The sequence below is a fragment of the Carassius auratus genome, chromosome 42, assembly GCF_003368295.1.
Source record: "Carassius auratus strain Wakin chromosome 42, ASM336829v1, whole genome shotgun sequence".
NCBI lineage: Eukaryota > Metazoa > Chordata > Actinopteri > Cypriniformes > Cyprinidae > Carassius > Carassius auratus.
This window is the reverse complement of record NC_039284.1, coordinates 5260494-5274966: the sequence shown is the minus strand read 5'-3', so window position 1 is coordinate 5274966 and position 14473 is coordinate 5260494. Positions and strand designations below refer to the sequence as shown.

At 37.2% G+C, this 14473-nt stretch overlaps 1 protein-coding gene across 1 annotated transcript in view; it reads right to left on the bottom strand.

Annotated features, from left to right (window-relative positions):
• LOC113060464 (cysteine-rich motor neuron 1 protein-like) overlaps positions 1-3807 on the bottom strand; it is a 100227-nt gene extending 96420 nt beyond the window's left edge. Inside the window, exon 1 of the mRNA XM_026229391.1 lies at positions 2856-3807. Coding sequence (XP_026085176.1) covers positions 2856-3168 — 313 coding nt within the window. The 5' untranslated portion in view covers positions 3169-3807. The remainder of the gene's footprint in view (positions 1-2855) is intronic.
• Positions 3808-14473: the final 10666 nt, after the last annotated feature.

Sequence of the window (14473 nt, the reverse complement as noted above, 5' to 3'; positions counted from 1 at the left end):
TTTTGTCTATTCAGCTCCAGAAAACTGATATGAGTCACATTACTGGTCCTTTTTTAAGGCTGACAGCCTAGTTGTTAATCAGTCTAATTTAACTGAAATCACGGCCAGGATATTCTCCAGAAATTTACCTTTTGTGTTACCCAGAAAAAAAGGAAGCAATTCATACAGGTTTGTAATAACACAAGGATGAATAATGATGACAAAATTTTCTTTTTTGGGTGAACTTCTCCTTTAAAGGCCGGAACAAATCTTTGATGTCTCATGGCAGGCACAGTCCACAGCAGATGTATTTTAGAAACTAAATCACTATTAAGACCCTCTGAGGTCTTAGTTTGTTAGGAGGTGAGGAGGACATGGCCTATACTGGCATTCTCTGTGCTCTCTCATCTGACTCATTTATCTGACAGCCGTAGCTGTGGCACTCAATGCAGCAATGTTTTCTGCTGAATTACAGCAGATGTCAACCCGGCAGTTACATGTCAAATGGTCGAGACCCCTTCAATTTTCATAGCCAGCCATGCTGAAACCTGACCCATGACATTGCATGTCCTCTGTCCTCCGACCAAGTCTTGTTCCAACTTGGACTAGGCCTAGCAAGCAATGGCACTCTTCAGAGGAAAAAGTAGACTGATATATTGTGGAAGCATGCAGAAAAAGTAGCAGTCTGTTCGAAGTCTGTCTAAATAGCTAATATGACAGTTTTGATCATTGCTGTGCCAGTTTTAGATCTCTAGGGCTATTGTCCTGAGATGATAACATATTCTGGTAGTTGTTTACAAGGTTTATTAGTTTACACGGTCTGCAAAGTTTCAGTTAAGATTTATGGCTTTGATTCTTTCTTCAGCAGCAGAAACACGACTTAAAAAATGGTGATGGGCCGAAAAATTGGCTGATATTTGACATCACTGTGAAAATAGAAACGACTTCAGTTTTCAACAGTTTTCACATTTGTGCAGCTACTGCAGAATATCTGCTTTTACACTTGTTTATTTATGTGGTCAGTAACATTTACTGGACAAATAGATTTAAAAAAGTTTGTCCATCTGTGAAATGCCACGGAAATAGGCTCTGGCTCTTCTAGGTTTCCAAAAAATACTACTTGAACAAACAATAGAATCTTTGCTTCGCTCCAGTTAAGGCGTTTTCCAATTAATTTAGCTCAGACACAAGAACCAAACAGCAAATGAACGTTTATTTGACAGTACAAGAGCTCATGAATATTTAATCAGGTAGGCAATGACGCGAAACAACGTGCATCTATCTATAACCGACCATGGTTTCAAACTGAAAACATACATTAGAGTAGGGTTTCATAACCCAGGATTTAAAAACACCCTTTCAAACTTAAAGGTACTAAGCCAGGTTTAAAAAGAATGTTAAAGACAGAGATAAACCCCCTACAGAGAAGTCCCCGACAGCACCATTAAGTTAACCGAATCAAGGTGAGGTGAGGAAAACGCACCCTGAGAAGCAAAGCCTCACGACTGAAGGTAGGCTATTAGAAGCGCACGTCCCTCAATGGCCCGATGTCAAATAAACTGACTGAGGCGCAAGTGAAGTTGCATAGCAGACATTCCGATGAAAAACCAACAAGCCTCGGCGGAAAGAGCGAGGCTGGCACCACGTACAAAAACAGCACGGAATCCGTTAGAAAAGGAAAACCGACATGCTGCAAATGCAAGTGCCTCTCGTTCACTCCAAACGACCGTCATGTTTGAAGAAATGTGTTATTGTGCACTAGACAGCACTGACACTTTCCTCTCCATAATGCCTTTACAATCATATTTCTATCTAATGAGAGCTGATAATGGTTCATTTCTACTCAAATTAGGTGGAATTATGACTCATATTTTTCAGGAGTTTGTCTTCTCTCAAAGCTATTTTATTTTCCTTTCCATATGGACAGATACTGTGGCAGGCCGCTTTAACACTTATTATTATTTTTTAAAAGCTAGAAATCTATTTAATGTTACAAGTAGCCCTAGCTGTTAAGTAAATACTCCAATAGTGACAATGAAAGATTTTCAGTTTCGCTAGTACATAGGCTACTATCTACTAAATGCAATATCAATAGAGGTGAGCATCAAGTTTACCATTACTGGTCATTTATTTTGTTGTTTTCTATAGGGAGCTGTGGTTCAGATATTATTCATATCCAACTAATATGTATTTAACTGTTGTATTTCACTACATTTGATTAGTAACTACTAATTAGATGATAAAACGTTCATTCCAACTTGTTGCAATTGGAATACAAAGTTGGAATCACATTGTAATCTTACTAGTAAGAATTGTAACTAAGGGGATAAATGCAAAACTAGTAAGTAACTGGGATGTATTCTAATGTCATACAAATATGTACTAGCATCTAATAAATAATGCATAGTAAAGCTTGAATATCTGATAGGTACCTATAATAGAGTCTACTACTACTACTACTACTAGTAGTAAACACCAAGGGGAATAGAAGTGAAAAGTTCATATCTGAACCAGAGATTTGTTTTATGTTAGAAGTAACAGTACGTGGAACAGTGGCTACTTGCCACTATTGGGATATGCTAGTACTAATATGAAATGTAAAAATTTCTAGATGTTGAATTTGATTGACCATGTATACTTGAATACATATTCTTACATCTAATAAAATAAGTAAACATAACCAAATTATTAGTTATCTTTAAGAAACAGTGTGTTAAAATGGCTTGCCATAACACATTCGCTTTGTTTAGTTACCCCAGTAAATACAGACGGAGACAGAATTCTGATGTGATTTATTTAATTCCTTTCACCATCATAAGGATCCATAAAAGCAATCAACACTGATGACAAAGAGTAAATTAAATGTGTATACAGACCTTCACAAACTCCAACCTCGTACTGCGTGATGGAGCCGCCGTTTAACGGGGGTCTGATCACGCACCGGAGTCCGCGGTCGCAGGTCCCGTACAGACCGTAAACTCCGCCGCAGCTCTCGTTCTTCTGCTTGGCACAAACCGAGCAGCAGCCGCAGATCCCCAACACCACGGTACCCGTACAGTGCTTGGGCTCCTCGCATTTGGACTTATCACAGGGCAAACAGATGAGCGCCCGACTGTTCTTCGCGATCAGCACCACAAGTTGGGAAACCAGCATGCATTTCATAAGAAGATACATCCTGGAGGAGGCCATGAAGGAAAAGTGAAAAAATATAGATATCCAAACCACCCCCTGTCCCCCAAACTACAATGACGAGGAACGGATCCTCCAGCCAAACCAACAAATAACAGATGAAGACAGCGACTCTGGACGAGCGCGAGAAATGTTTCGCGTTTTCTTGTCGAACAGAATAATACAGCGTTCCTGGCGTCAAACTTTTGTTGATGAAAGCCACCAAAAAGACATCCCCTTCAAACGAACGACACCAGAAGAACTATCCCACGCTGTACAACCAGTGCATGGCTTATGCGTCACGATTTCTGCACTGCTCCGTCCAGTTTGTTTTCGCGTAGCAAAACTTTCCTCGCGCGTTTCTTCCTTGGAGTCTTTCGTATGCAAGCCTTTCCTGCGCATATAAAGCCAACGCCTGATTTTTCTCAATAGTTCCCTGTCGAAGGAAACGCGGTCCTGTTATTTTTCTGTTGCCAACTGAGATTCATTCAGCTGTGTGAATAAATGTTTCCAGCTATCGCGTCCGTCTCGTGTCTACCGCTTGCGCTCGCTGCTGAGCGCGTACGCGTACGGCTCCCTCGCCGTGACCTCATAACGGAACCACTCCCATCTCGCATTACTTCGCTCCATTGGAGAGTTCGTAGCTTCCAGATATGAGACACAGGAAATGCTGGTAACACGACGCGCGGTCAGACGCAGGACTCCGTGATACGGTTCCCGCTGGTGAAGCTGCACGCGTGGAATGTGGGGCCCGCATAACTTTGAAAGAATCTCGAGTTTGTGTGGCTGCGCACCTTTAGTGCGGTTTTGTAAAAATGATTGTTATTGCTTGCCTACAATTGTTTCCAAAAAGCAAAGTTTTATTTACATATGTATTTATATTTACACATGATATCAGTGAGACAGCCATACTAAAACAAATCTTCACATAAACATAAACGTAAATATGATAAAATATTATCAGAGATCATAATCTGGATCTTAGGTTTAAAATAATTCTTAATGAGTCTTGGACAAGCCCTTTGCTATTTTGCCCATTGCAATTTTATTTGCTTAGTACATTATTATTATTTTAATATATAATAATAATAATAATAATAAAGTGCAAAAACTTCCTTCAGGGGAACAACAGCCTGTCCTTTGGGGCTAGTATACCCTCAAAGGGATGTTTTTGTACCTTTTTTGCCCCTAAAGGATTCATTATAGCATCATAAAAGTATATATTATTAACTTAAAGGTACATAGCTTATTATTACTCTAAGGTACTAATATACAAGCTTTAGGGATAGAGAAGGTACAAAGGTGTCCCCTTGAGAGTACTGTCCCATAGATAAGCTGTCGTACCTGTAATGGTACAATGGTACATTTTTGGTTTTTCATGTGGCATTGTACATGTGTAGTGGCCAGTGAACTCACTCGCAGCTGAGTGTACTCTTAAGTGTCCATAAACCTGCATGTTTATACCAGAAACAAGCATCAACAATATTATATAATTTGTCATTTTTATATGGTTAAGTAAATATTTAAAGTCAACATGAACACAAAACGTCCTTATATAGTTTCATGAATATTACTTGTTCCTGGTCATATTGTGAACGATCCATGGGTGCATATATTATTCTTAATAAAAAATAAATAGGTAAATAGAAGGGGAAAAAAAGGGTTTTAATCATAATCATTCAGGAAAATGTAATAGTTTGCTCTTTCTCTGTTAAAAAAAAAAAAGAAAAGGAAAAAAAAATTGTTAGTAAAAAATGTAGGGTGGGACTTTTTTGGGAATTTTGTCCACCTGGAACTTATTGGATAATTTGCTGATCTCATGTGAATGACAGGTTGCTGGAGGGGATGGATTATCAGTCGATGTACACAATATCAGAGAAGACGTGTCTTTGTGAGGAGGAGGAGGGGACATTAATGTTTTCGATTAAAAAAATAAATAAAAAAATGCATATTTTGATTTTGTGGTGATTTTAAAATCACAATTGTGCAACTGCAGTTATCTGCAGTATGCTTTATCATACATTTGACACCCACCCCATACTGAAGCGTTTCTCTGCAGAGTTACATCAGTGCTATCAGATGTCATAATCCTGTAGATGATGAGTGATATATGTGGTAAAAGCCAAGAACAGGGCCTCTCTTCTTGCCTTGAGAAACCATTTGTACAGCAATCTCTGAAGAAATCAGATATCTTTGGATTATATTTGCTGTTCTTTCATCTCTTCTCTTTTTACTGAAGTGGTGTCATGGCTTTGGGTGGTAGCCAATTAGCAATAGCCTTTACACAAGTTAGCTATGAAAATCATTGCCAAGCCCAAGATGAGAGTTGTCATGCTCCAGAGGGGCTTGAACGTAAGACAAGAAGCCGTTTTGATGTGGAAAAGATGTTTTTATTGATCGATAAACCAGTCTTGGCTACCTTCAATTTTATTTATCTTCTTTCCTTCCTATTATAAAATCAAATTTGATCTTTTCAGTGAGATTTAAGATCCTTACTTGTGTTTCAGAGACTATCTGAATGCAGCAAAACCCAATGTGAGTATTTAAAAAAAAAGGGTGGGGATGGGGTGGGGTGTTACAAACTGTATTAAACACACAGTTCGTGCACATGTGGCCTAGCCTTTGACGTTATTTCCCAAAAGGCATACAATCGGTAGCAGTTCTTGGAGCCAATGGACACAGATTTGCGAGAGTGAATATATACAGTGTGAGAAATCTTATAAAAATTTCTCTTTAAACCAAATAGAGACATCCAGATGAACAATGTTGGTTCTAAATTTAATCTCATTTTGTTCAGTTTTAGTTTATAGGCTTTTTTAGGAAAAAAATAGCTCTAATTTTATTGTTATTGTTGTTTTGTTTTATTTTTTGAAACCAGCACATATTTAAGATATTGTTAAGATCTCTTCTGAAACATCCAGGGTCCTTAAAGAGGAAAACACCCCATGTTTACATTTTTAATTTATTTTGAATTCATATTGAAATCTCTTTTGGTTTTGGCAAGTCACATGCAGCTCAGTTTGACACATTATTGATATCCCTTCTGAGGAGATATGCGACCTTACTGGGCTCTTTTCTGAAAGAGAAAAATCCGAGAAGCAGGAGATTTCAACAATAATCCCCATTTGCCATCAGTTTAATCTCACTTCTGCCTACAAAACATACTATTACCTTTTAAGAAGTGTTTTGTTTGTACAGGGTTTCATAGGGCACGGTTTTCTTTAGGAAACGACACTGACATTGTTAGGAGGAGTTAACTGGCACAATGCTCCTGGTTGTTTTCATTTGGATGCGTCTAATTGTTTAATGATGTTAGGTACTGGCTAATTGAACACCCACTGTTCCTCTACCACTGTTTGTTGTGAAAGTTCCTGGGGAATCAGCCACCGGTCTTCCTGCAACCCATTTGAATTAGCCCTGATGAGCTAGGTCTTATCGGCTATCTCCTTTTTAGTCTGAATATGACCCTCAGAAGTCCTCTCTCGTAACTGACAACATTATATATGCCAAGGACGGTGAGGAATGCTTCCTATCGAAAGGTCCCTTGTGCGCTCAGCATAATCTTAGTCATCAGCCCCCATGTATCGTGTTCAAATGAGGGAGGAATCTCTCAAACGTCTTGGGGAAACAGCTAGTTTTTAGTCAAACCAACCCGATCTCATTTAGCAGGCATTTAACAGCTGTAGCCATCAACAGCTCAAATATGTAGGTGGCAATCCTGTTGAGGAACAAGATTAGATTTTACATTAAAACCAATAAAACTGTCTTTCACAACTCAAGACTCAACTAATTTTCCTGCAAAGTACTGACATGTTTACCTGTCTAGGCTGTCATGTCAAAATTGAACTCTGAGTGTTTACCCCCGGCAATACAGACGTCCGTCATTGTCTAACACCATTAACGCCACCATCCTCAAAATCTCACCAACGCAGTGGCTCGGCACTCACCAGCTTTCTTTCAGTAATCATTAAGTGCTTTCTCTTTCACCTCTCAGCCTCTTTGTGGTTTCCAGGTAGTGAATGACTGTTGGCTATTGTACGCCAGACAATGCCCTGGACAGTGCTTTTCAGTCAGTGGATGTATTGTGTTATATGTAAATTATAATCTCTGTGGCATCTCCTTTGTCGGTGCTTCTGTATTTAAAGCAGATGATTTGATATCGTCTCCCAGCGGTGGCACTTGTGAGCCTGTATCAAATTCATGGAGGTCGGTAGGAGAAGAGAGATGGAGTGTTGGATAAAGCAGTAAAGCGTCTGATGTTTAAGGTAGAGTTGCAGCCGTTTGTGTGTAATCAGTGAATGATCCCACTATTACCATCAGCTCCATTTCCAAATATTTAACAGCCTCGTTCTTTCTCGCACAGCCTTCCATGTCATTTGTGCAAATGTGTGTTTGAGGCGCACAAACAATGTTTCGGTTGATTAGACAAGTACTACATTAATAGTTGTTATTCTCATTTGCCCCTCCCATGGTCTTTCTGCACAGCAAGTGTTTTATTTTGGAATTTACTTCTTCGCTTTTTCTGCTTGTGCACCACAACAATGGCTTAGATTAATGACATAACTTAAATAAAAAAAAGCTAAATGCAATCTGTTCAGGATAAGGCAAAATGAAAGACAGAGAGAATAAAACAAATAATTAATGTTACACAAGGAGTGATGGCTCCAATTCATGAAGCAGTTGTATTCCCTGGCTGCTGAGACATGCAGAAGCTGTAAACGTTGAGCCAGAGAGCAGCATGAGGGTGCAGAGGAGCCCTGATGACAGCCAGTGGACTCATTGTGACTGGAGCTATGTGTCTGCAGCCGCTGGGCTAACTGCTCCATTAATCATCCACACAGGCCTGTTCACCCCCCCCCTCCCCACACACACACACAAATACACAACAGCAAAAAAAAAAAACATGCGTTTATCTCTAAATGGAAGGAGTACTGGAACCTGCTTTAGATGGTCTTAGTTTCCACTTCAAAGGGCTCAAAATGTAATTACAATTGTTCTGTGTGAACTTTAGATGATAATAAAAACAATATCTATCTATCTATCTATCTATCTATCTATCTATCTATCTATCTATCTATCTATCTATCTATCTATCTATCTATCTATCTATCTATCTATCTATCTATCTATCTATCTATCTATCTATCTATCTATCACAACACAAACTTCCATTATGTGGACACTCTCAAAGTTGATGGTTAAAAAAAACCACACAAAACAACCCTGACAGTCCATAAATTTCTAGTTGATGAATCTGTGTCTTCTGAAGCGACTCGATAGGTGTGCGTGTGTGTGTGTGTGTGTGTGTGTGTGTGAGAGAGAGAGACAAATATTGCTATTTTAAACATTCAACTATAAAATATAACTTCTGGACAGCTGTCATATTGGGTTGTGTGGGTTACCACTGTGTTTGTTTTGTGTGGTTTTGGAGGTAACTTTGAAGGTCCCATCCGCTTGCATTATATAGACCTTCTGCGTGAAAGAAACAAGTGCACAGCCGTCTTTATAATGTTGTCTTTGAACTTTCTAACTTTCTTCAACGCTGTTGAAGAGTAATTATGAAGTGGATTTACTTATCGTAGACTCAACAAAAGTTATCATGTGCATTGTAATGTTTAAAGCAGAGGTCACTAATGCCAGTAGACCAGGAAGATTTTTAAAACAAGCAGTTCATTCATAAATTCGTATGACCTTACCTTCATGCATAAGGTCTATAGATTCTCCCAAATTCTAAAACTCGTCTTCCACAGAAAGAAAAAAAAAAGTCAAACATCTGGAACAGCATGAGGTTGAGTAAACGATGAGAGAGTTTTCATTTTTGTGTACAGTTTCCCTTTTAACATGTAAATTCACAGTCCTGACTGTGTAGATATTGCATGTAAACTTGTGCCCCCATTTTACTAATTCAAAACATGGCTGTGCCTCCTCTTATCTAGACTCACTTTCACAAGCATGTGAACCATGAGGCGGTACACTAAGAATAACCCCTGCAGAAACTGTCTCATGGTGAAAGCATCTGCGCTGAATAAATGTTTTGTGATGACAGAACAATTACTTCATAATTGAATTTAAGGCTCATTGTCCGTGAGGCACAGAAAGCTTGGGCTAATGGCTTTCATTCAAATGACAGCCAGCATTCATCTCCACTCATCAGAGCATTCCAAACATCTCAACCATTTCCCAACGGTCCAATGTTTATACACTGGAATGCAAGCAAAACGGGCCTGATAATTATCAGCATAACTGTGATTCTGATGATTTTAGACTGTGCAGTTAAACACATTGTTCTTTATTCACAGCCTATGATAAGATGCAAACTCACATGTATAAAAGACAATAAAAATGCTCCCAGACTTAAAGGAACAATAAACATGAACATATTTATTTCAAGGTTGCTTAAAAAACATGACCACATCCTTGGTTATATTTCAAATGTGGTTCTCCTTTGAAACGCCAGCCACATGCAAACACTCTGACACACTGTAAAGCAGAACGGGTTAACCCTAACTGTAATTTTCCCCTTATGACTCATACCTTTTTTCCCTCGTCTTTTTGTGAGCACATGATAAAAGAATTCATGGAATGCCAGTGAGCAGGGCGCCAGCAGTGTTTCCAGTAGCACTGACCGATGAGAACTGGGAGGAGGAAGGTGGAGTTGAGCCTAGAGCTGGGCTTTCTTTACTGTGTTTGGGGAAATTACTGCTTTTTTCCATATTAAGTAGTACATTCCACAGCCTGACTGGCAAACTAAACCTCCTCTCACTTTGTAAAGAGACAGGATTAGAGACATTAGGAAAGAGACATAAAAACTGAAGAGGGGAAACACATTCCCAAATCCAGGACGTATGCACTTGAAAGTATACAGTTACAGGAAAAGTCTCTGAATCAGACCAGTAAAAGCATCCAGCTGTATGACATCACTTCTTCAAGTGCATATAGAGGTCACATTCCGAAACAAAACATGAGCTCTATTAGAATTTTGAATGATAAAAAATGAGTCTGAGATCAAATGGAGGAACACAAACAAAGGTCTCCATTTCATAAACAGCTTTAGGGAAGGTCAGCTATTATCCCATGTCCAGTTCAGAGTGATGAATACGAGGTTCCCCCTCTGGTAATGCATGCCTTTCAGTCTTGGCCATAGATGGCAGTTCATTCAGATTCTCTAAAAGAAGATTAAATTGAATTTTACATTCTGTGCAGATAAAATTCAAATCGCATATTGCCATTATATGATCTTTTCAAATTCACCATGTGGAAAATGTGTTTTCTTGCAAAAAGGTAATCTTTCACCATTGCCTCAGTAGTCGTTCAATCTAGTGCAGCATTTTAGACTTTTTTTATGTAACGTAAATTATATAGTTCCCACTCGTTTCAGTTCAGCCAGCCTTGCACTGAAAACAGTTAATTTTTTAATTAGCTTTCCGCCTGAATATATACTGAATATACTGCTGCCATGATGTATTGTGTCTACCTATATCTAATTATTAAAAATACATATTTATTTAACCTTCGCGCTGTGTTGAATTTATTTTCCCGAAAAAGCTAGTCAGTGTTATTCATAAAACTTATGTTCTCTAGGTTTAGCTTTACTATGTTGGACACAATGCATTATGCTAGTATGCATTATTTAGTATGTTGTAAATGCATTATTTTACTCTTATATTTGCCGTTTTAATGTATAATAATATTCTGTACCTTCACATCAGAAAAAACAATATAAAGCAAAAAACAAAACAAAGAAATTGCTGAACTAATGCCTACTCTTTTTTTTTTTTTTTTTCTAGCCCTACTGGGTTAACCTTCTCCGAGCCTCTCGGCACAGCAACAAAGCCTTAAACGACAGTAAAAAAAAGAAATGCAGGCAGAGCACTCAGCGCTTCTTTCTTTGTTATATTGGAGTGCTGCACCACCTTCACTCATAGCTTGAGGTCGGATTCATCCTGAAACAGCTCTGAAAGCCTAAAGAATCAAAATAAGTCAAAGTGCTCATTCCGCTGGAGCTTCTGAGATGCTACTGAAGCAGTCACTCAGGTTCATTCTTCTCTTGACACATAATGAATAACAGTAGCCAAAAACAAACCCATAATTTGCTAATGTGTTGGGACCTCATAGTAAGCTTGACTGGGCAGCTATGCCGTAATGATGCTTTTGCCTTCTCTTTTCCGTGTGCATGGAGACGTGAAGCTTCACAACATCGGAACAATATGGACATAGATGATGTTTGTTTCTGGCCTGGTAAAGTCAAAGAGAAGATCATTTCATTTCATCAAGTCTGATTCACTTCACCCGTCCTTCTAAAATACATTCAAGTGTGCCATCAGTCAAATACTTTTGCTTCACAGAGACCAGAAAGTCTCCTCAATTTATTTAGTTATTTTTCTGATAGTATAACCTTATAATAGCCATCACAAAAAAAGGACTATAATAAAAGCTATTTGTACATCACACATTTTTGTTTCTGTGTTACACTCTAATGTACTTTTATGATAGGCAGTCAATATATCTCAGGTCTTTTAAGGCAGTCCATAACATCACAAACCTTCATAAACTCGCTGAATTGCTGTCGCAATAACATTTTGATTCAGCTTGTATACTGATGTAATACACATCCTTTGCTATTTATAATGGAAAGTCATGTTGCTTGTCACATTTCAGAAGACAGAATTCCCTGTTTTGTGGATGGTGTATTGTCAAAGTAATATAATTAGATATGTTCTCTTTAACAAAGCGCCAGAGGCAGCTCTGTACCCCTCTATTTTCTTTAGCCCATCTTTCTAAACAGGGTTTAGATCTAATCGACCTTATTTGTCTTCTCAGAGTTTGCTTTTGCTGCTTAAAAACCAGTCTCTCTTGTTAGTCTTTAATCCCATAAAGCATATTGGGAACAAGTCTATATCAGTCCCAAAATGTAAACAATTGAGTATAATTCTAAAAATGGCTTTCAGGTTGTAGCACACGTCTTTTTGCAGTAAAATCATTAATAAAGTGAATTTAAGGTTAACTGCTATGTTACTTTACAAAATCTCAGAATTTCATCTTTCTTTTGCGGTATATAATTAACAGCATCTGCACTTAGCTGTTTATTGCTGCTCTTTTTTTCCTCAATATGTTTACTATATCATACTATATGGGCTATGATGTATTAAATATGATACAAAATATAAAATACATTTGCTTTTTTGAAATATTAAAAAGGTTCAATAAACTGATTCCTTTAACAAATATTGTCCCACCTGATTTTGGCTTTATCAAATTAAGTACAATGTAAAAACATGCATGTACACAATAATTATTAAATTATCAAATTATTAAATAAGTAAACAGTAGTTAAAGACACTTAATTTAAAGTGGGTTCAAAAATATATATACTGCAGGTATAGATTTTTCTGACAATTATTTTATTTTGTGTCTCTTATCTTAAAAATGGTGCTTTTGTGTTGTCTTCATATATATATATATATATATATATATATATATATATATATATATATATATATATATATATATATATATATATATATATATACACATGCAGACATTATTTGGATATGTTCCCATATCTCAAATGGTAAAGTATGGAACTAGCAACCAAGGTCACAGACTCAAGCCCCAGGTAACACACATACACGTAAAGCAAAATGTATATGCTGAATGCATCAGTTTGAAGTTAGCCCCTGCTGACAGATGTCATTACTACACCATCAAGCTATAGAGATGGCCATTCAAAAGTAATCAGTGAATAACTCACGCTTTTAAGAGAGAGGCCACTTTAAAGTGTGTAATGATGGCAGTATATGTATGTATTTATGTGTTTATTTATTTTAAATTATGCATAATGGGTAACAGTTTACAATAAAGTTCCACTAGTTAATGTTAGTTAATGTAATGTACAAACAACTGACAATACATTTATTACAATAGTAATTAATCTTTGTAAATTAATGTTAATGATAAGTTAATGAAATTACAGTTTTTCATTGTTAGTTCATGTTAATTCTCAGTGCATTAACTAATGTTTACAAGCACAACTTTTGATTTTAATAATGCGTTTGTAAATGCTGATAAATTCAGCATCATGTCCTTGCATAATTCTGTCTCTTTCAGCACTGAGATGGATTAGAGTCTTAAAAATCCCGTAGCAAAAAATGACCCATAACAACATTTTCTTTTGAAATACATAGGCTACAGTTGGTATCACATAATATTGTTTGAAATAAAATAACTTGAATAACACATTTATGACCCTGGACCACAAAACCAGTTTTAAGTCGCTGGGTTGCATTTGCAGTAATAGTCAAAAATACATTGAATGGGTTACAAATATTAATTTTTCTTTTATGCCAAAAATCATTAGGATTTTAAGTAAAGATCAACAGACAACTTTAAAGGTGATTTTCTCAGTATTTCGATTTTTTTTTCTGCAGACTCAGAAAATTCCAAATTTTCAAATAGTTGTATCTCAGCCAAATATTGTCAGATCCTAAAAACCCTACATCAATGGAAAGCTTGTTTATTCAGATGATGTATAAATCTCAACTTTGAGAAATTGATCCTTATGACTTGTTTTGTTGTCCAGGGTCACATATTAGGCTGCCTGCCAAATTTTGTTTTATTTACAGTGCTTTTTAAGAAATCAAATGTGGCTTAGTCAGCTTGTGAAAATCTACATAGACGTTTTCGTGCCCCTCAGATTTTAAATGCAATTTCCCAAAAACAGGAAAAAAAAAAGGAAGAAAAACAGTACTTCTATACCTTTGGAAATAGCCCAGCATGATTATTATATTTTAAGTGTGTAACATTCACAATAATATATCTAAATTTAAATTGAAACTTCCAGAGTTCATTTGATTTTTAACTAAAAATTATTGTTTATCATCTTCCCACCCTCAAACATTATTTTTTATTCTGTGGCCTAAAACAAAATAGGTGCCTGACACCGGTCCTCCTCATGTTCTCTATGTGTGGCGTGCTTGGAAAAGCAAGAGGACGTCATGCTGCTGACTGTGGCTCCCAGAAGAACAGGTCATCAGACCTTCATGTGTGCGCAGCAGGGTCCGTGATGACTTCACCGCATGATGCATAAAGGTCTCCTGACATACATACACTAATTAACGTTTAACAGCAAGAAAATGAGAAACCTTGGACTTTGTGTCCATTAGTTCTGCAATCATTGTCTTATATATCCGGATATTCATACATGTAAAGTCCATTCAGTTATAAAATATAATTCAAGCCTCAATTTCCAGTGCAATTTTTTGCACATTTTCTCCCTTTCAGGTGGGTCTCTAATGTGTTTTGATATTTTGATTTTTTTTGTATGATG